The sequence below is a fragment of the Gastrolobium bilobum genome, unplaced genomic scaffold, assembly GCF_033153095.1.
Source record: "Gastrolobium bilobum isolate Gb01-03AN ecotype WA unplaced genomic scaffold, APGP_CSIRO_Gbil_v1 utg14858, whole genome shotgun sequence".
NCBI lineage: Eukaryota > Viridiplantae > Streptophyta > Magnoliopsida > Fabales > Fabaceae > Gastrolobium > Gastrolobium bilobum.
The window spans coordinates 136,276-157,243 of NW_026896653.1; the positions used below are offsets into that span (position 1 = coordinate 136,276).

Consider the following 20,968-nt stretch of genomic DNA (forward strand, 5'->3'; position numbering starts at 1 on the left):
TGACTACACAGACATGGTATCCACTACTCACACACTTCACTACCTACAAAATACAAAGCAAATCTTTCCTATTTTTGTCACCATATAATGAGAACAAATTAAAGAAAAGTAGTAGTCACATTCATCAAAAAAGAAGGGAAGAAAGGTTATATGCACTAATTTATTTTAATGTGAACAATTTCTTAGGTTCAACTTTCATTAACGTTCAAATAATTATAATATATAATATATTTTTTTTCAAGAAAAAATAATTCTTAAAAATTAAAAAATATAATTTAAATATATATTAAGAAAAGAGAGCCTAGTTTAAAGAAATTTCTTCAGTGCTATGGTACCACTGGATTTTCGGTATATCTTTCACGCACAATGTAACAGGCTTTTTAACCATTTTGCCCCTAATTAAATAATTAATAACCAATTTGCCCCTTCTCCAGAACTATCCACCATCCTGCCCCCATTTAGTCGATTAAGTTGCACTTTTAATCAACTAAATGGGCTAAACTCAGAAATTATGAAACGCGAATTTTAGTCGACTAAAAACTCACCTTAATCGACTAAATTGTTTGCACTTTTAGTCGACTAAGAGCATTATTTAGTCGACTAAATGTCGCAGATCAGGTTTTTTAAAAACCCCCCATTTCGCAAAGGGGGTTATTTTCAAACCCTAATTGACTAAATCGCTCAATTCCGTTCCCTCTCTCCAACCAAGTCCGAATCTCAACCCTTGAAGGTGCGATTGAAGCTTCCTTGGTTCACACTTGCGAAATCAACATTTAGGTAACGTATTCTGACTTGCATTTGGTTTTAAGTTTAGTTTTTTTTTTTTGGTTTTCTCCATGCATTTGATTTCTGTTTGTGGTTTAGTGGATTTAGGTTAGGGGTAGGGTGCTAAGTTTGTTGTGAGGGTGAGGGTTAGGGTTGATGTGGTGCCTGAGGCTTAGGGTTAGGGTTATGTTAGGGGTAGGGTTAGGGTTAGGGTTAGGGTTAATGTGTATGTTGCTGTTTTGTTTGGGTTGTAGTGTTTAGGGTTTAAAAATGGGGTTTTGTGTTCTGTTTTAGGGTTAGGGTTAGGGTTTAGGGTTAGGGTTTCTGTTTTAGGGTTAGGGATAGGGTTTCTGATTTATGTTTTATTTTAGGATTAGGTTTTGTTTTTTATATTGAATTTTAAATTTTTTGATATTGTTATTGTTCATTGAATTTTGTTTCCACTTGCATTGTAGGTACAGTTGTTCCCATGGCTGGCCGTAGAAGATCGTCTAGCACTGGAAATGAGAGACGACAGAAGCTACGACAAGACCGTCCGTCTTCGTCAAGGCCACAAGAGGAAGACCCCGCTGCTGTCGACCTCCCATTCGGATACTTGTTCGAGAATGACCCGGTGGTTCATGAATCTTTTGTCCGTGACTTTGTTAACCGACCGATTTGTGGGGCAAAATCACTTGATACAGCCTTTTTTGAACAAGAAGGTTTTAACATTGTGAGGTGGTTGGAGGAATCACATCTTAGGACCTTGGCTGAACTGTCGTGTTCATATTCTGAGCTGCATGTACGGGCCTTCTACCATAACCTCAGCTACCATCAGGGTGAGCTGAGGTCTAGGGTCTGCGGGGTGGACATCATCATGACGGCTCCGGTATGGTTGGAGTTACTGGGGTATGACTTTGATTCTGCGCAGACTGTGGAATATGACGCAGACAGCGGGACCATACTTCCAGGATATACACGCGGTGATGCCGTGCAGGAGCATAGGAGAGTCTGTGGGCAACACATTGCCTATACGGTGGGGTTGCTTACTGTGGAGTCCCGCATACTACACTATGTCATCACCCACATTTTGTTTCCGCGAGCGTTCAATCATTCCAGGGTGTTGGAGCATGACATTCCCATCATGTGGGCTATCCGACATGGTACTTCGGTGAACTGGAGGCACTACATCTGTTGGATGATGTATAAGGCCAAACACAAGGGTGCACTTCCATTTGCTTGTCTTGTTCAGAGGATATTGGAGCATTTTGATGTTCCCATGGGTAATGTGACCTTGAAGAAGACCACATGGTATAATCATAAGTTTGGAAAACGTCTACTGGAGCAGTGCAAGATGACAGAGAACCCCCAAACAGGAGTGTGGCAGTTCACAGGTGCGGCTGATGTTGAGGTTCCTGATGTTGCTCCAGTTGTAGACATGGTTGACCTCGAGGTGGAGGATGATGATGATGATGATGATGAGGGTGACCAGCAGGAGATAGCTGAGCCTGAGGGTGGGTTTTCATTACGTGATGTCATGAAGGGCATAAACGCCACGCTGAAGAAAATAGGAAAAATGGCGCTGAAACACAAAAAATGGAGGAAGAGTCACGTGCAGAAGGGAAATGAAAGATTTAGACATATACAGGGACGGTTTAAGGGTGTTGAAGATAGGCTTGCTCGTCTAGATCTTGGACGAGGACAGCAGATTGAGGATGTTGCAGGGCAGGGGGCTGATGTGTCAGATGAGGATGACGAGGAGACGGCGTCCAAGGAGGATGAGGATTAGATTTAGGGTTTATGTTTCTATTTTACGTTTGTAGTGTATGTTGTTATGTAATTGACTTCGGTCTTCCTATTTGACATTTGTAGTTTATGTAATATTATGGTTATGAAATGAACTATTTGATGTTCCCATCATGTTGTGAACCGTTTACGTAATTATTGCTGTTTTCTTGTTTACCAAATGAAGGAACAAATATCTTTTACCTTCTTGTTTTCAATTTGTGTCTAATCACAGTCCAACGGGTCTAAAATGTCCAATGAAATTCAGAACAGGTGACCTTAACAGAGTTAAAAGAAGAACACAACTTTCGGATACCCTAACTTGGAGCATTTATGCAGTACATGTACATTCGTGGTTTATCTCCTGTACAATACTATTTTGTACCTGAAAGTGTGTTCCCCAAGTCATTATATGCGTGTACATTGATATTCGATCGGTTCTGTGCCAAAAAAATGCGTGCAAAACAGAATGGGGTGTCAAAACCAGTTATTTAGTCGAGCAACCTGTACTGGTTTAGTCGACTAAACTGTGTAGGTTACCTAGTTTCATCAGCGTTTTCTTTAGTTCCACGTCCCTAAACTTAGTGTTGAAGTTGCTTCCAATGTGACAAAGACAAAACACGTGATATGCAAATGGAGGCTGCCAACCGACATGATCCTTCACAGCCCTGATAATGCTGGGGTGACGATCGGATATTAGACAGATACCATGCCTACGTGTGACATGGAAACGCATCTGGCTAAGAAACCACAACCAATCATCCAATCTCTCACCCGGTGGAACAATGGCAAACGCAATAGGCAGAATGAATCCATCACCATCCTGTGACGTAGCAATCAAGAGGGTACCTTTGTATTTCTCGTACAGGTGCGTGCCATCAATTTGGATTATGGGTTTACAATATTTGAAAGCCTCAATGCACTGGTGAAAAGTCCAAAATACCCTGCGAAAGACAGCCTTATCGGTGTAGACTCGTCGTTCGTCACAACACTGATCCGTATCAATCTTGAACACAGAACCAGGATTTATCTGTGTCATGTAGTTCAGCCAACCAGGTAAGATGGCATATGATTTTTCCCAGTCCCCAAACAACTTCACAATGGCCTTCATTTTAGCCTTCCAAGCCTTCCTATAAGATATGTTGTATCCATACAAACTTTGTACCCTCTCCTGAATAAGAACTGGTTTCGTGGATGGATCTTCTTTTAACATACCTATACAAAATTCGAAGTCAACACAATCAATAAATATACCGAAAAATTAAACCATAAACAAAAATGAATGTAATACATACTTATAATGGCTGCACAGATTACATCAGAATCCAGCTGTCTATGGTCCCGAGTAAGGCCTTGGTTTAGGCAAGTGTGTTTTTTACCCCACTTACTAACAACCCAACTATTTCCATTCTTGGGCAACATAGCCCGCACGTACCAGGGACAACCATCATTATGGTGTCGACACTTCATCACAAATCTATGGTCATCACTTTTTGCCACCACAGCAGTACGATGAGACTTCATACAATATAATTTGACAACATGTTGCATTTCAGATTTAGTTCGAAACTCCTGGTACAAATATAATGGATCTCCTAAATGCCAGCCACCGTGGATGTCATCGTCGCCATACAATATCTTCGTCTCATCATTAGGGTGAGCCCAATTAATGAACGAATAGTGTGGGCTGTCGTTCCAAAATGGCTCAATCTCAGACCCTACGTCCAAATTTAAACTTATCCGTCAGTACGAAAGAAAACACAAATATATATATGCAAAATTAAAACTCAGAAATTACAATCTTACCACTGCTATCAGGGTCAACACGGAGCGGTGGCATAACCTGGGAACTCAAATTTCCTGAACTAGTATCAGCGTCAAAATTCCCCTCTACGTCCGTATCTGAGGTGTCACCCAGCGGAATAACACTCTCGGGTTCACCATCGTCTTCACTGTCCATATCCTCGTCATGCCCATCCTCATCCTCGTTTATTTCCCTCAGTGGTATCTGACTTAAGACAGGTGCAGGTGCAGATAAACCGACCACTCTGTCTTCTTGACTTTGACTTCTTCCATGCACAGGTGCAGATGAAGATTGACCACAGTCTATTTCAACATATATCTCAATAAAGTTTTGAAATTTCTGGTCCACAATTGCATCTATGACACAGTCCACATCTTCATCGTCACATATATCATTACCAATGTAGAATATAGCATCATTACCAACTGTAGACTCTACCCTGGCGATCATCCGTTGAACGCCATGGCTGCCGTGTAGCCCCAATTTTTGGTTAATCCTCCCCTTCAGCTCATTGTACGTAGTGCCCCGTTTGATTTTCAACATTTTCGTTTTTCCTTCAAATTGAACACCGTTGGGGCCTTCATAATGCTTTCCATCATAGTAAATCATGGTAACATACATGTTTGGACTTGAGCTCATCTTTCACACGAATTTTGGAGGTAGGAATCAGATTTTAGGGGTTAGGGTTCAGATTTGGGGGAAACAATTGAGAAATAAAGGAAAATGACAATGATTTCACAATTACTATGCCTTAGAGGTGGTGGGATGAAATGGAAGGGTGATTGGAAGGTTCACATCTGACAAACAAGAGAAAGAGACCAAGAGAGGAGTTTTGATTTCGAATATAATGAAAATAAGGCCAAGAGAGGTCTGGATATAGGGTTTTTCGCGACATTTAGTCGACTAAATAATGCTCTTAGTCGACTAAAAGTGCAAACAATTTAGTCGATTAAGGTGAGTTTTTAGTCGACTAAAATTCGCGTTTCATAATTTCTGAGTTTAGCCCATTTAGTCGATTAAAAGTGCAACTTAATCGACTAAATGGGGGCAGGATGGTGGATAGTTCTGGGGGAAGGGCAAATTGGTTATTAATTTTTTAATTAGGGGCAAAAGGGTCAAAAAGCCCAATGTAACACGTGTCTTACTTTTTGTCAAATCACTATCTCACAATAATTTATTTATTAATAATTTGACAAAAATAAGACATATGTCATATTATGAGTGGAAGATGCACCGAAAATTTAGTGTTATCGTAGTACCAAAGATTTGTTCCTATTTTACATGGCAAAAAAAGTAAAAATTAAAAATTATGAAATTGTAGCAATTTGAAACCTATTTATGAATATGTAACAACCAGGTGTGCCCACAACTGATCGCATCTAAATTTAGGCACGATATGGGTGTAGTTGTTTCCAAATTTGACAGCAACTCACCCGAGGATGGCACCTGACACAAAATTTTGGAAGTTTTACCGCCAAATTTCAGAAGGCCGTAACTTTTGACTCAAATGATTTTTTTTATTCTATCCAACTTTTCATGATATAAGCGTTGACAAAAAGTTACGTGGATTAAAACAAAATATTCGATTCAGACAACCGAGTCAAAAGTTACAACTTTTCAAAATTTTGTGCCACGTGTCTTTCTCAGGTGAGTCGTATCCAAATTTGGGCGCGATCTATCATGCCTGAATTTGGGCACTATTGGTCATGTCAAAGATTTTGTGCCATATATAAATTTTGGATGAGTCGCGTTCAAATTTGAACACGATTGCACCCCTTTTGTGCCCAAATTTTAACCTGATGAATTGCACACTATTCTTAACACATCTGGTTGCTACACATTATTGCTAGAATTTCATAATTTTTTATTATATTATAATATTTTAAATTTTTTTTCCGTAACATTTATAATTTAAAACAAGGAAAAATATTTTTTCTTTTTAAAGGAATTTTTTTTTTTACTAGTGATTCATAGCATAAATAGATCTCACCTTGAATTTTTTTTTTCTCTATACTATTTTGTAAGCCACACTTATACTATGAATCTTTATTAGAAGAAAAATTTTCTCGTTTAAAATATTTTCCCTTAAAACAATGTTAGTATTATATAAGTCAACATAATCTCACTTACATAGTGTGAACTCTTCTGCAAACCGTTTGGTACGGCGGCTGAATCTCGGGTCGTAAAAGCAACGTCGTTTTCTAAGAGCGTTAGGACTTATTCACATCATAACCTCGCGTTTGTCATTTTTGTCTTTTCCGCACTGAAATGACCAAAACACCCTCCCTGCATTCTTCGCGCGCACATGTATACGGAATTAACGCCTTAACTACCAGTGGGACCCACCCTCAGTGGCACCATTCCGTAAATAAGTACTAAACCAACGGACAACAACGTAAAAACAGTCACGCCTTGTTGTACTATAAAGAAAACCCAAAAACCCCCATTTTAACGGTCTAACTAAACCCACACGCCAGATCCCCTCTGCCGCCACCAAACTGTCGGCAACGTTCCAAAACCCCCCACCGTATTTTTTCATCCGAACAGCGGTGGCACAATGCAGCGCCGCCGTGTCTCCGCCGTGTCGAATCTGACCCTCTTCTGCTTCTTGGCTTTGACACTCGTAATGTTGTCGGGCGCGGCGGAGGGACAACCTCAGCACCATCTCCCGGACCTACATTGGTATCCTGGAACCGCCACCTGGTACGGCGACCCCGAAGGGGACGGCAGCACCGGTAAGTCCCTTAACAAAATCTCTTATTTTCACACTTCACTCGCTCACAACTGACTCGCTGAGTTGACTCAGTGAGTACAAAATGTACAAAATTATAATATCATTATGTTAAGGAGTGATTATTATTATTAATAATAATGATGATGAATGTGTGAAGGAGGGGCATGTGGGTATGGTAATTTGGTGGATGTGAAGCCGTTGAGGGCTCGGGTAGGTGCGGTGGGTCCGGTGCTGTTCATGAACGGTGAAGGGTGCGGTGCGTGCTATAAGGTGAAGTGTTTGGATAAAAGCATATGTTCTAGGCGAGCCGTGACGGTGATCATAACAGATGAATGTCCAGGGTGCCCTTCAGACCAAACCCACTTTGACCTGAGTGGTTCTGCATTTGGACGCATGGCTATAGCCGGAGAGAATGGTCCACTCAGGAACCGTGGTCAAATCCCAGTCATTTACCGAAGGTATATATATATATCTTCATCATCGTTAAAAATAAATAAATAAGTTATGCTTTTCGTGTAAAACTGTGAAGGATTGGTCAATTAAATGTATATTGATAAGACGATTAATGTTTAAGAGATAATTTTATTATATATATATATATAAAGTGTATGGATCTTATGTGGAATATTTGAAGAGAATAGAGAAATAAAAAATATGGATATCGTATATTTTTATGTACATATGAGATAAATTTTTTTTCCTATAATCAGATAAACATCAATTTCATATATATAAGATTTTATGTATATATATAGGGTTTGATTTTTCTCATATTGCATTATGCAACACACAAAAAAGTGGGTGGAATCCACTAAAAAGGAGAGAGAAAAAGAAAAAAAACGAGTCATGTCCATTTTTTATGTGCTACATGAGACAAATTATCTCATGTAACATGATAAACACATTTCCCCCGTATATATATATATATATATATATATATATATATATATATATATATATATATTATATTGTTAAAAATATTCAATTGTTAAAAATATTCAATTGATTTGCTGATGGAAATATTAATAGGTTATTGGGGTTTGCTACTGAACTTTACCTGGGTCGTGTTGACTCTTTGACTAGTTCCTTTTATTTCTCTCTCTCTCTTTTTATTTAGTGCAGATTTGACGTTTGACTGTTTTTTTAAGGGAAAAATGTTAATCTCTGCTTCTGTTATCGAGTTTGTTTCTATATATTAGGATACTGCATTGGTGTGTATGTATCAATGTATGTACCCTAGTTGAATCCTGATTGATGTAGCCTTTTGTTTTGTGGATTAAAAGGAAAGGCGCCATTTTAAACATCAATTTCTAATCAATGGATTTTGTCCTATGTGATTGTATTTGTTTCAGAACCCCATGTAAATATCCGGGAAGAAAAATTGCCTTCCATGTTAATGAAGGTTCCACACCATTTTGGCTATCACTTCTGGTTGAGTTTGAGGATGCCGAGGGAGATATCGGCTCCATGCATATACGAGAAGTATGCATCTTTCTTCTTCTGTTGTTGATGTATATTTCCATATTTTTTTGCTGTTATTGCTTTTTCCTTAAGTATCCCAAATATATATCTCTATGAACGAGAATAAAAAAGAGAGTAAAATATAGTAGAAACAGAAAAAAAAAAAAAAAAAAAGTGAACAAGGAAGAAGAATCCTGAATTTCTGGTCTTCCCAGAGAATCAGATGCCATTACAGCTAACGGCTTCTAATATGAAATATAAGAAAATGGTGAGATTCTTAATATATTTTATAGCTAGAATGTGCACTTGATTTATTTAACTAATAAAGTCTAACAGGTAGTAGTTTATTGCATTTTGGAACACTGCTTCTTGAAAAGTGTGGCAGATTTGACTGAAAGTAACTGCCCTAAACGTGAAATAAAGCATTCTGGTTATTCGCATTTTTTTTAATCAAATAAAAGGAACGAGCATATCTAGTTTATCTTGGTCCATGTCCGGAGTTTATAACAATTCCAAATGTTGCGGACGTGTCTCCTTAGAACACGTGCCTCTGCTCAAAACACCACAATTTTTGCAGTTTAGGTTAGATTATCTGTCAAAGGTTGCAATTGGAAGACCCTTTTTCTCTCCTATTAAATATATTATCAGCGTGTTATTCCTCATGTAATGGTGCCCATTAGCAACTTCCTCTGGTGGTGCTTTTCCTGTATTTTCTGAGTTCAAATCATGTGACATGGGACCAATGTTGAAAGTAACATTCCTCACTTTTCCTCACTGTACGTAAACGTGTGGCAACTTAATTACCAAAACAGATTAAATAATTAATTTAGTGTTGATGTTTTCTCTGTTTACAAATAAATTATTAAATAATGCTTATTCTGTACATCCCTAGATATAATCTGTAAGGTAGGTGGGGTCAACCCCAATTCGTTTTATTTGCAAATTTTACAATTTAAATAATGAGACTAACTTTATTTTATTCTTTAAATTGTTTCTCATATTTTGTAATTTGCAGACAGGGTCTAGTGAGTGGCTGCAGATGAATCATGTGTGGGGTGCAAATTGGTGCATTATTGGGGGACCTTTAAGGGGACCATTCTCTGTGAAACTGAGCTCCTCCTCTGGGAGGAGCCTCTCTGCAAGAGATGTTATTCCTAGCAATTGGGTTTCAAAGGCCACTTACACCTCTCGCCTAAATTTCTACCCTTAACACAGCCTTTGCAACTGGTACAAGCACCAGTACATGGTACACCCAAGGATCCTTCCCATAGAGGGTAATTAATAAGCACCTTTTTTTACCTAGTTAAAGTTGATCAAGTCCCATTACGCAAAAATAGTCTTCATGGGATTCCAACTATGCTTCCCTTTTTTTTTTTTTTTGCTATATATATATATTAGTTTCTCTTCTTTTCACCCTCCTCCCTTTTTTCTAATTATGTATAAGAAAAGTAGCTATTGGAGTGCACAAGGGCATCCAATGGTTCTTCTCACTTCTTATTTGTCACTTGATTTTGCATACCTACTTTTCTGGTGTGTAACTGTTGGTAGTAAATGTCATTTAGCCCTCTCCAAAATTGGAGAGAGAGCGTGTAGTGTGGTATCCTTAATTCCTTATGGATCTGAAAATGTTGTACCAGGTCTGTTTGGCTCTTATAATGAATGTTTATTTTGGACCCTTGAATGTATTCCACTTTTATCTTGCTGGTCTTGAAACCCCAAATTGTGGGTCCTAGTGGCTACTTCCTTCTAACTTTCATTGCATTATTTAATGCTCATTTTGACCAAAAGAAAATGTTATCCCCCCTTCGGAAGTTGATTACAGGTAAGGTGTTCTGTTTCTATGCAAGATTTACCTTATCTATGAAATCATACTTTATGAAACTTATTTTTAACAGTAAAAAAAGCAGTACTAAAAATAACGTGACTTTTAAAATACACATTTTTCTATGTTATTTTTTCATCCAGCTCAAATTTATTTTTCCATACACCAAAGCAAAACGCAAGATATACACAATTTGAAAGGATTTTGGTAAGAGCTCGAGCTTAGTCTAACTTGATTAACTTAATTTTTAAAATTGAAAACGCTGTGATTTCTTATTTAGTTTGGGCCTTGAGCCCCAATATTCAACAAAATTTGAAAAGTAAAATAAAAAGTTAATATTTTCTTTAAAATTTATTGAATTATATTCATATTTTTTTTTACATGATTTGCATGTATATAGCTTAATAACTTATATATTAATTTTGTTTTTTACTTTTTAAAATTATTTTGCTAACATGAGCCATTATACTTATCTGTTTACAGTTGGTGTCTTGGTGGTCACATATGGAGTAAGAGATGTAAATAATTAATTCATATCATAACCATAAGCAGCATCTTTCTCTTTATAGAAACCAATTGACGCTTCCAAGTACGTAACACATTAATAACACTTCTTCAATTTTCGTAAGTATTATTCACAAATATAGTTCACGTGGTTCTTTCAAGTACAACATCAATTAACAAAGTGGAAAAATAAAAGCATGGGATTCCTTGGCTGCTAGCACAACCTGCCAAGTTAAGGCAAAGCAAAAGAAAAATAGAAGAATTGAACGGTTGATAAATTTAGGGAGTCCTATATATGTACGATGGATGCAGACAATTTTTATGAGAAATTTATGACTGTTGTACTTGATTTACTTCAGAGTAGGGTCCTCTGGATTGGGAGCTATAATTAATGAGTATATGATGATGAGGTTCGAATTCAAACATTATGCCTCTTGTAACACACTTAAATTCTAATGTAGCTTTCCATTGCTTCATTAAGAAGAAAAATGAAAGTATATGAAAAGATTAAATAAGGAATATGATAGGTAATTGAACTTGTTCGAGGCCTCAGTATGTCACGTAGCTCTCGTCGCAAATTGTTGAGTCTTCCTGAAGCAGCGACTATTACTATAGAGTGTGTAGCGACTATTATAAAGGCACTCCGTTAAAGTCAAAAAGTGAAGTATGAGAAGAAATATGTGTATGTGCTTAGTAGGTATAAACAGTATTTTAAATAGCAGTTGTGATTAAATATGTTCATAATCATTTTACGCCGTTTGGTACGCGGCATTTCATAGAATTTTTGTTAAATTGAATTTTTTTAAATTTTAAATTTTTAGATATTATCATAAATTGAATGTAAAAATTATATTTTTGAAATTTGAGATTTCCGGACAAATAAAAATTTCTCTTATACCAAACGCTCCCTAAAGTAAATTATGCTCTCAATCATATTGATTGATTTCATTTAAATTTAAGGAATCTAACTTTTTTTTAGATATACGAGTCATTTGATATAAGTAAATTAATGACCTAGAATTAATACAAGACTATTTATTTTTACACCAATTTAATAACAAGATGCTCCTGGGAGAGGTTATATTTATTATCTTTTTTTTTTTTTATTACCTCTCTTATTAAATTTTAACTGTTGATTTCCGTCAATCTAATGGTTATATTAATAAATATGACCCAATAAATTACAATCGTTACATTGATAGAAATCAACGGTTAAGATTTAGTAGTAAGAGGTAATAACTATAATCTCTCCCTTTTAATAATATTTATTTGCCAGCAAAAAATTTATTTGCACTTCTTCTTAATCATTCTTATTTGGATACATTTTCTAAGCAATTTTAATGTATATACATTTTCTTATAAGAGATTTATCTCCTGCACACACATATAAAATATGTAGGGCTCATATTTTCTCATTCTCTCTTCTCCTCACATTAGCTCATGTAAACCCCATGCACATTTATGTTTGGAGGATATTTCCTACAAAACGAGAAACATTAAACTCTATAATAAATTTATAATTGCAATTATTAATGATCAGCGTTATCGTGTTTTGGTTTAAGTTTATTAATTACTCAACTAATCTTGTTGGAATTAGATAGGACCATTAATGTGACAAAATTTTCTCTTTGCTAGATAAATTTTTAACACAATACCTGGAACTTAATTTAGAGACCACTAATTAAATCAAAATCTATATTAATTGATCACGTACTTGGTGTCGATGTTAGTAAAAGAGATTTAGAGTCCTTTTATGCATGCAATTTTGAGCTTTATTTTAGAAATCATGAGTATAAAAATAGGGAAAGGATCTATTTATATTTTTTTTTTACAAATTACACTAAGTATGACCGGTCATATTTAATATAGTTTGTAAACAAAATATTTGTAAAAATAACTTTCCCCACAAAAAAATACTGAAAGTGGACTATGCCTTCTTTGCATAAATGTATTAGGAGTGATAGCTGTCTGGATTGGATTGATTTTGAAGTAAAAATTATTTCATCCAATTTTTTCGGTTTGATCATTTAATCGTGCATTCAGTTTAATTTTTTTAAAAAAATTCAATCTAATTTTATTCGATTTGGATTGAATTGATTTTCGATTTTTCGAAAAACTTAAAATTTCATACATACAAATAAAGCCATACAAAGTAACAAACCATTAAAACATTCAAATCCTCAACCTAAAACAAGTCTTAAACTCATGAAGAATTAAAATAGATTAATAGACAATAAAAAATTAAAACAAGATAATTTGCTATCAATAACATCCAAGATTCCAAATCTACAAAGTTGCAAGATTTCAAGTAATCATTTTTCAAAAATAATAAATGCATAATGCATTGGATCAATTTGAATTGAATCGATTTTCACCAATTAAACTGAAAATGATTCAATTCAACTAAAATATACAAAAAAATTTCGATTATCAATTTTTCAATTTTCAGTTAATTCGATTATCAATTTTTTGATTCGTTCAACGCGATTTTAATATGTTGATGAATATCCTAATAACTTTATTTTAGATGGAGTTGAGTATTTATTGTGAGATTTTCACATGACTCGTGAAAATTTTGTATTTTTTTTTCTCATTTATAGATTTTTATAAATTTTAATAAGATTACACTTGTTTAATTTTTATCAGGAAGTGATAAGCACAACACAATAGGATCAATTTCTGAAATTATAACGATTTAGCTGATCTATGATTCTGGCAGCAACCACTACGGATTTTAAAATTTCAAAGAAGCTGAAAAAGCATTAAGGATTGAATTTGTATATAAGTTAGGGTTCTTTTGTTTAAATTTTTTTTTTTAAAAAAAATTATTTTAATAATTTCTTTTTTAAAAAAGATACTATTTTTTTTTTTTGATAACAAAAAGATACTATTTTAACTTCTAAAAAATGCGTAAATAACTTTTTTATGTTTTTACTTTTAGAAAACTTATTTAATCATTGTAATTTTTTTGAAATATGGTTTCAATTAAAAAATAAATTTTTCCTTTAAAAAACACAAACACACGGACACTTAATTTTATTTGATTGTTAATGAAATTATATTAACATATTATACATTTTCATATCATCAAAATTCATTTTAAATATAAAAAAGGGAGTAAAAGTGTAAATCAACTAATCAAAGCCCTTAAAACACTGCATGTCCTCTGAAACAAAATGATTAAAAAAAAAAAGTGTTCCTTTGGCAGTCAAAGTTCCACATTGAAGTGTTGTAGAGCTTTCTGCTTTGTCTGTCTGCCACAAGCACAAAGCCTGAAACCCTTCTATATCTCTATCCAATGCATCCAAATTGCAGGCTCCAAACACCTCTTTTGGGGTCTCCATTTCCTGCCTAAAAAGAAGAGACAATAGAAAAGCATGAAAGCAAACAAAAGAAGAGCACGCCCTTTGGAATAAGCAACAAATTACCTTATATCTCGGCTTATCTCAATGTCCCCACTATTTGGAATTTTAAGTATCTATTGGTAATAAATGTCAATGCTTCTTCTCTATCTTAGCCCCCACATATGACAAAAACATAATACAAATTAAAAGTAAAGTATTTCATTTTAAAGTAATAATCAGTTTCTAAACACTATTATCTCAGATGGGTGCTCTTCAGTCTTCACTTCTCTACTTGATTTTATTACATTCATGCAAGATTGTTGCTTACAAGGATGAGGAATGGAAGAAAGCCACTGCAACTTACACCAAAGACACAGAGGGATCTCTCATTACAGGTACTTTACTTGCTCATTTGGTCATTATAATTATATAATCCCAGCATAAGAAAATTAGTCTGTTTTGACAATGTGGGTTGTGTGCATGTGTTGCAGAAGGAGCTTGTGGTTATGGAGACCTTCACAAGGCCAGCTATGGAAAATACAGTGCTGGGTTAAGCACCATTTTGTTCAATAGAGGGAGTACTTGTGGTGCTTGCTATGAGATAAGATGTGTTGACCACATCTTGTGGTGCATGCTGGGAAGCCCTTCTATAATTGTTACTGCTACAGATTTCTGTGCTCCAAATTATGGTCTCTCAGTTGATTATGGTGGCTGGTGTAATTTTCCAAGAGAACATTTTGAGATGTCACAGGCTGCATTTACTGAAATTGCTAAAAGAATAGCTGATATAGTGCCGGTTCAGTATAGAAGGTAAAAAAAATGTTTCAGTGATAAAGATAGATTAAACCATGTTCTTAGTGTTTTTAAGTTTCTTGCTGATTAAAGGGAATTTTTTTATTTAATGTCTTGCAGAGTAAAGTGTCAAAGAAGTGGTGGTCTGAAATTCACAATGAGTGGAAGTTCTCACTTCTATCAAGTCCTGATTACCAATGTAGGGTTGGATGGTGAAGTGGTTGCTGTGAAAGTGAAGGGATCTAGAACAGGATGGATACCCATGGCAAGGAATTGGGGGCAAAACTGGCATTGCAATGTCAACCTTCAACATCAGCCTCTGTCCTTTGAGGTAACTATCAGCACTGGAAAAACACTCACATCTTACAATGTAGCCCCGGTAAACTGGCAGTTTGGACAGACATTTGAAGGGAAACAGTTTTAGCATGAGTAGATTCAGAACTCTAAATAGGAAAAGTTTTTGGAGACTTGAATTTTTAAGTTGCAAACTATGACTTATGAAATCGGTTGCCAAAGAGCACAAGCTTAATTGTATATTTGTTCATGAATCATGATCAAACATTAGTTCAAGTCTGTGGTAAAAAATGATGAAAAAAAGAACTTTATTTAATATAAAGTTGAACAAATGGCAATGCATGATCCCAACCAATCCTTACAATTCCATTAATCTAAAAGCAGTCATTGATGGGATATGTAATCATTCGAAATGTCCTGTATAAGGGGTCATATTAAGAACAAATCAGTTTCTTTTCAAACTTGCGATTATTTTTGTTGCTCGAGCCCTGTTTTTTTATCAAGCCCTTCCTATATAACAAATCCTCCCCTTTTTAGTGGTTAGGCATAGTTTGATTTGAAGTCACTGCGCTCAGTACAAGAAACTTCAGCAGTTAACAACGGCACTTTCATCTAATTCTATTCCTTCTTTCTTTATTTTATAAAGAGCAAAAATTCTGGATTGATATTTCCTGCAAAGCCTGATGATGGAATTGTCAGTAATTATAAAATCAATAATAATATTTGCACTCTATTCACCTTTCCCTTTTCTTCAATAATAATAAAAAATCCACATTGAGTTAATTTCAGTCGTAAGTATGTAGGACATAGCTAAGAAAAAGATTACATAAATTTGAGAAATCAATTCATGAAATTCTACTTTGATAACGAATGTCAAAACAAGATGACAGCAAAAAAGATTTGCATCTAAAGCCTACAAATCATGGACAATAGTTTGGACCAAGCTCTCCACAGGACATGCTGCAAAGCCTGAAGAATCATCATAATATCATATGCCCATAGCTTATTCTCCATGAATGTAAGCACCGAATTAAGTAAATTCAAAAGGATACAAATAATATGTATAAAAAAATAATTACTAACAAAAACAATATGGTCTTGATCACTGAGCAGCTTGCTCACCCTCAACTATAGCAGGGTCCTCTGTTGCGCCATTAGCAGCAGCATCTTTTGCTGCAGAACCCTCAACTGAAGTTGTTGTTGAGCTTATGCCACTCTTGGCATCCTTTCCTTCTTCTGCATCTTTGCTACCTTTTTCATTTTTGCTTTCTTTGGCATCTTTGTCTTCTTTGGGAGGGGGAGGCATCATGTGACATGGAGGGTTCTGTTTCAGCTTCAAAATCATTTGGCGCATTCTCGCAAGATCAGTAGGTTTCCCAGGCTTTGGACCTTGAATAACATGAACTGAAGGCTTATTATCTGCTTCTTTTCTACCTCTTCTCTTCTCGATATTAGGAACCTCACGAGGTATTATCTCTGCTATAGCTTTCCAGTAATGTTTGTCAGCTTCTTTGTGAAATTTCTCTTGGTTGGCCAAGTATATCTGCACATATACTCAATTGTCTTCAACTTGCGTATAAATTATATCAATGACAAATGGAATCATGTTGCTGAAAAGGGTAGAAGGGAAGAGCATAGAGAATTGATGTTCTGTGATAATTGTTGATGGACTTTACAATATATACCTTCTCTCTGTCTCTGTTATTAGCTTTGTTTGTCTCACAATTGACCTTCCTTTTTTCATAGAAAGCTTGCTTATACTCTTCAGCTTCATTCATAATCTGATTTCGTAACTCCTTCTCTCTTTTCTCCATTTCCTCAAGATGAATGGCATTTTGACTGCATCAACAGAAGTCGAGAAAATTGCAGTCAGAAAAGCAAATGCCAATATATAACGAAAAAAGATCAACTCATATGTATAAACGCATGAGAATTCAATCTGACACTAAAACAGGCACCATAATTATAAGAATTGAGCAACATAAGATAGCCAAAGTATCCCACTTTTCTACCGTTCAAATGACCCTATATTAAGTTACAAGAGTAAACATATATGTTCAATATACTTCATTTGTAAATATATCAAATTGAGGTAGGATCCTTTGACACCAGTATATAATTTGAAATTTGACAGCTCATCTGAGAGCCATTAGATCAAAAAAGATCAATGGTGTCACATGCTTACAAATCAGAGTCGTTGATCTTGTTTGATCTAATGACTCTCATATGAGGTGTCAAATTTCAAATTTGACACTGATGTCAAATGATCCCTAGCTCTATCAAATTAGTCTTTCAAAAATTACATCACATTAACTTTCAAATGTAGAAAGCGATGGAATTAATCATAGTGTAGAACAAATTTAATGTCACTAACAAATAAAGAATTACTAAGATATCATGTATATTTTAAAATGTCTAAAATCAAAAACTAGACTACTATAAACATTCACCTATAACTTTTCATTTTAGCAAATTGAAATGTAGCTTGTTCTAACAATTTGTTAGTAAGAAAGTTACGAAAAAATCCCAACAAGCATTCTAGTGAGAAGTGAAAGAAACTATCTTGAGTACAAATTTCCTAGTTTAGTTTAACATTGCAGAACAGCTAAAAATTACTTCAACTCTTTCTATCCTATTCCTACCCTACTCACAAGATACCTTCTGATTTGTTGAAAGTTCTTGGTACAACAAAAGAAATAAAAAAAAATATCATAAAGATAAATGGAAAAAGTATGTATGTTGCATAATTTTTTTCGTGCAATCAATGATTTAAAAGTGAGTGAGTTCATTGTAACTAGAAACGAGAGAAAATGTTACTGAAACTTATTTATTTTAATGTGAATACGAGGGAAACAATTTTTCTACAAAAATATTAAACCCAAGATAATATGACAAAATATATTCACATTCTCCCTGTATAAACCATGCAATTTTTAAAGATCATATAACAAATTACAAAGAAAAAAAAATTACACAGCAAAGAAAAAAAGAAAGAAAAAAGAAGTGATAGGATCCAAGAAAATCTCACCGTCGCCATTCACGTCTTGCAAAACCTTCCTCTTGCATTTGACTGGGGTCCGGAAGCACAGGACCGTCGGAGCTAAAGATTCCATCATCATCGTCGGCGGCGGCGACATTTCCGGCGCCATCTGATTCGAACGGTGACACGTGGTTCGGGTCGGGTGTGGAAACGCCAAACCCGTATACGGGGGGAGAATGCGGGTTCTCAGCGAAGTTATTGGGGCGGTGATCGGAGGTGGGGTCATGGTCGGCGTAATCATCGGAATGAGGGAACGTTGATTCGTAATGGTGAGAATGTTGGTAGCCCACGTAGCTATCGTCGTCGTCGTCGTCTCCGTCGACGAAGGAGGCCATTTTTGAAATATATGTTCTCTTAATATGTGTTTTTGTTTCAGAAAAGAAGTGAATTTTTCTCAGAGCGGAGAACGTTGGGTTCGGATCACAAAGCTTGTGTCTTTGACGAATGATTAATGTGAGTACTCTGTGTGTGAGTGTGTGTAGGATGCGATTGAAAAGATATAATGCAACTAATGCCGAAGCAGTACAAGTGCGAGAAAACATTATTTTTTTTAAAAAAATTATTTGATAAAAAAAAATCAAATAATAATAAGATTTTCCAATTTTAAATAGGCAAAATAAAACAGAATTAAAAAAAAAATTATGCTCAATCAAAGAAAATAATACACAAACAACACATATTCAATATATTCAAATATAATCTTAAAATAATAAAATAAAATAAAAATAACTAACAATTATTTAAAATTCGTACACTATAAAATAAATTATAAAAAACAACAACAAGATCGATATAAAATGAGAGCTTATTATCGTCCTTCCAAAAGGCAATTCGTTATGCGTGACCATTTATGGGATAGGTTGACAATTTTTTTTTGGAGTTACCCAACTCTAATTATCTCTTTGAGATGAGTTGGCTCCATTCGGTATTTCCACGAGCTTCGACTCTTTGAGCCGGCTACGAGACTAATCCGGAGTGCGGGGGAACAGTGATGGCTAAAGGTTCAGCCCCCTCCCCATTGATAAACATGTTATTTTTATTATAAGATTTATTATTTTTTATATTGTATGATATAAATTTATTTATTATGTATATAAAAAATGTAGGAGATCTATATTTTTTTCTTTATCTCTTTTCTCCTCACTTGGAGTTGGACCTATATAAGTTCTATCTACTTTTATATGTATTATGAGATAAATTTATATCTTACAATATAAAAAAGGGGCAGGTTATATTTATAAACTTTTTTGTTTACAAACTACACTATGTAGGACCGTTCCTACATTAATCACACAGTGTACGACCGGTTCTACATTAGTGTAATTGCAAAAGAAGTTTGTAAACGGATCATCCCTATAAAAAATATTAACCTTATTTTATAGACTATATTATATTTTAAATGTGGTATTTTTTTTTTTGAAATATTTACATCAAAATGAAAATGATGATGAATAATTTTTATTTGTTTTCTTGAAAGATTCAAAAGTTGTTTGTAGTTTACACTTTTATCATTTATCTTCTATGATTCTTTTTTTTCTTTGTTATCACTTATTTCCATTAAGATTTTTTCCATCCAAGTCAATTTTTAATGGGAAGGGTTATATTTATAATTTTTTTTTAACAAACTCATATAACTATTGAGAATTTGTAAATATATACTGTGTGCTAAAATATACCACCCGTAATACATAATGTAATTTGTAAATATAACTTTTTTCATCTTTAATACCATTAAAATTTGAATTAATTTGTACATTTTACCCATATTAAAGTGTCACTTATAACTTTGAAGCTGTACTTCTAAAACTCCCAAGTGACAAACACATCCGTCCAAGTCATGTAACTGCTTTTTATGTTCTTTTATCCTTTGTTTCGCTAACTAGTTAACTATTGAGAATTTGGATATGGCTGATGCTTTCTATTGCATTTGTTCTACATTTACCCAACCCTGGGGTATGGTGACTGAAGTTTCTCAACTTAAGCAGGAAGAATATTTGATGGGTTATGGATATTGGCACATACTATTTGTGGAGCTCAGTTAAATCATTAACTTAGTCGATTGAATAAACCATATTACGACTTAAAAGTCTTGATATTTTGTCATTTTGTCATTTTGATTCCTGGTTAAAATTTAAAAATACAACTCTAAGATCGATTATATTTATAAGATAAATTATGAATTGAACTAAACAATTATAAACGCGTTTGAGCAAATTCATGCCTATGCCAATAGAACTATTTGTGTGTGTGTGAACTATCTGTCCTTTGCTGCCTAGATTTAAAGCTTTTTATTAACAAAAAAAATTGATGTCTTATAATTAAATCTATGCCACAGCTAGAAAAGTCAAAATAATTTCAAGTTTCCAGCCTCAGATATCTATTATTTGTGGTCTACTCTCCCCTTATGTTATGCTTTGCTATCACCTCTTCTCTTTGCAACAAAAATAGTTAGTTAATTCTGATTCATCCTGTTATGGATATGAATATCATATCCCAACTACCTATTTAAGAATCTACTAAGAGATAGAGTCATAAACATTTCAACAGCTCTAAACAGCCAAGAGGCACAAGATAGGGATCACATCCCAATAGAAAAGGGAGTTAAATCCTACTGCAGTTGGGGGAGCTCAAAATGTCCAAGCCT

The 20,968-nt window shown here is 34.7% G+C and overlaps 3 protein-coding genes across 3 annotated transcripts; 2 read left to right on the forward strand and 1 right to left on the reverse strand.

Annotated features, from left to right (window-relative positions):
* Positions 1-6,890: 6,890 nt before the first annotated feature.
* LOC133301301 (expansin-B3-like) lies at positions 6,891-9,810 on the forward strand. The gene is made up of 4 exons (XM_061500927.1): positions 6,891-7,068; positions 7,225-7,525; positions 8,420-8,549; positions 9,544-9,810. Exons 1-4 carry the CDS (start codon positions 6,891-6,893, stop codon positions 9,736-9,738), a joined length of 804 nt encoding a protein of 267 aa, XP_061356911.1. The 3' UTR covers positions 9,739-9,810.
* A 4,644-nt stretch (positions 9,811-14,454) lies between these two features.
* LOC133301306 (expansin-A20) lies at positions 14,455-15,414 on the forward strand. The gene is made up of 3 exons (XM_061500933.1): positions 14,455-14,593; positions 14,690-15,008; positions 15,111-15,414. The coding sequence occupies exons 1-3, from the start codon at positions 14,461-14,463 to the stop codon at positions 15,412-15,414; spliced, it is 756 nt and encodes a 251-aa protein (XP_061356917.1). The 5' UTR covers positions 14,455-14,460.
* A 972-nt stretch (positions 15,415-16,386) lies between these two features.
* Positions 16,387-18,659, reverse strand: LOC133301294 (clathrin light chain 1-like). The gene is made up of 3 exons (XM_061500921.1): positions 18,313-18,659; positions 16,970-17,123; positions 16,387-16,827 (listed from the first exon to the last, which is right to left on the reverse strand). Exons 1-3 carry the CDS (start codon positions 18,657-18,659, stop codon positions 16,387-16,389), a joined length of 942 nt encoding a protein of 313 aa, XP_061356905.1.
* Between the last annotated feature and the right edge of the window lie 2,309 nt (positions 18,660-20,968).

Bases quoted from the DNA above. Each gene is read 5' to 3' on its own strand.
- LOC133301301 (XM_061500927.1), top strand. From the start codon at position 6,891: ATGCAGCGCCGCCGTGTCTCCGCCGTGTCGAATCTGACCCTCTTCTGC. The intron at 7,069-7,224 runs GTAAGTCCCTTA...GAATGTGTGAAG, and splicing joins CGAAGGGGACGGCAGCACCG to GAGGGGCATGTGGGTATGGT. The intron at 8,550-9,543 runs GTATGCATCTTT...TGTAATTTGCAG, and splicing joins GCTCCATGCATATACGAGAA to ACAGGGTCTAGTGAGTGGCT.
- LOC133301306 (XM_061500933.1), top strand. From the start codon at position 14,461: ATGGGTGCTCTTCAGTCTTCACTTCTCTACTTGATTTTATTACATTCA. The intron at 14,594-14,689 runs GTACTTTACTTG...CATGTGTTGCAG, and splicing joins AGAGGGATCTCTCATTACAG to AAGGAGCTTGTGGTTATGGA. The intron at 15,009-15,110 runs GTAAAAAAAATG...AATGTCTTGCAG, and splicing joins GTGCCGGTTCAGTATAGAAG to AGTAAAGTGTCAAAGAAGTG.
- LOC133301294 (XM_061500921.1), bottom strand. From the start codon at position 18,659: ATGGCCTCCTTCGTCGACGGAGACGACGACGACGACGATAGCTACGTG. The intron at 17,124-18,312 runs GTGAGATTTTCT...CTGTTGATGCAG, and splicing joins GCAAGACGTGAATGGCGACG to TCAAAATGCCATTCATCTTG. The intron at 16,828-16,969 runs GTATATATTGTA...GTATATGTGCAG, and splicing joins ATAACAGAGACAGAGAGAAG to ATATACTTGGCCAACCAAGA.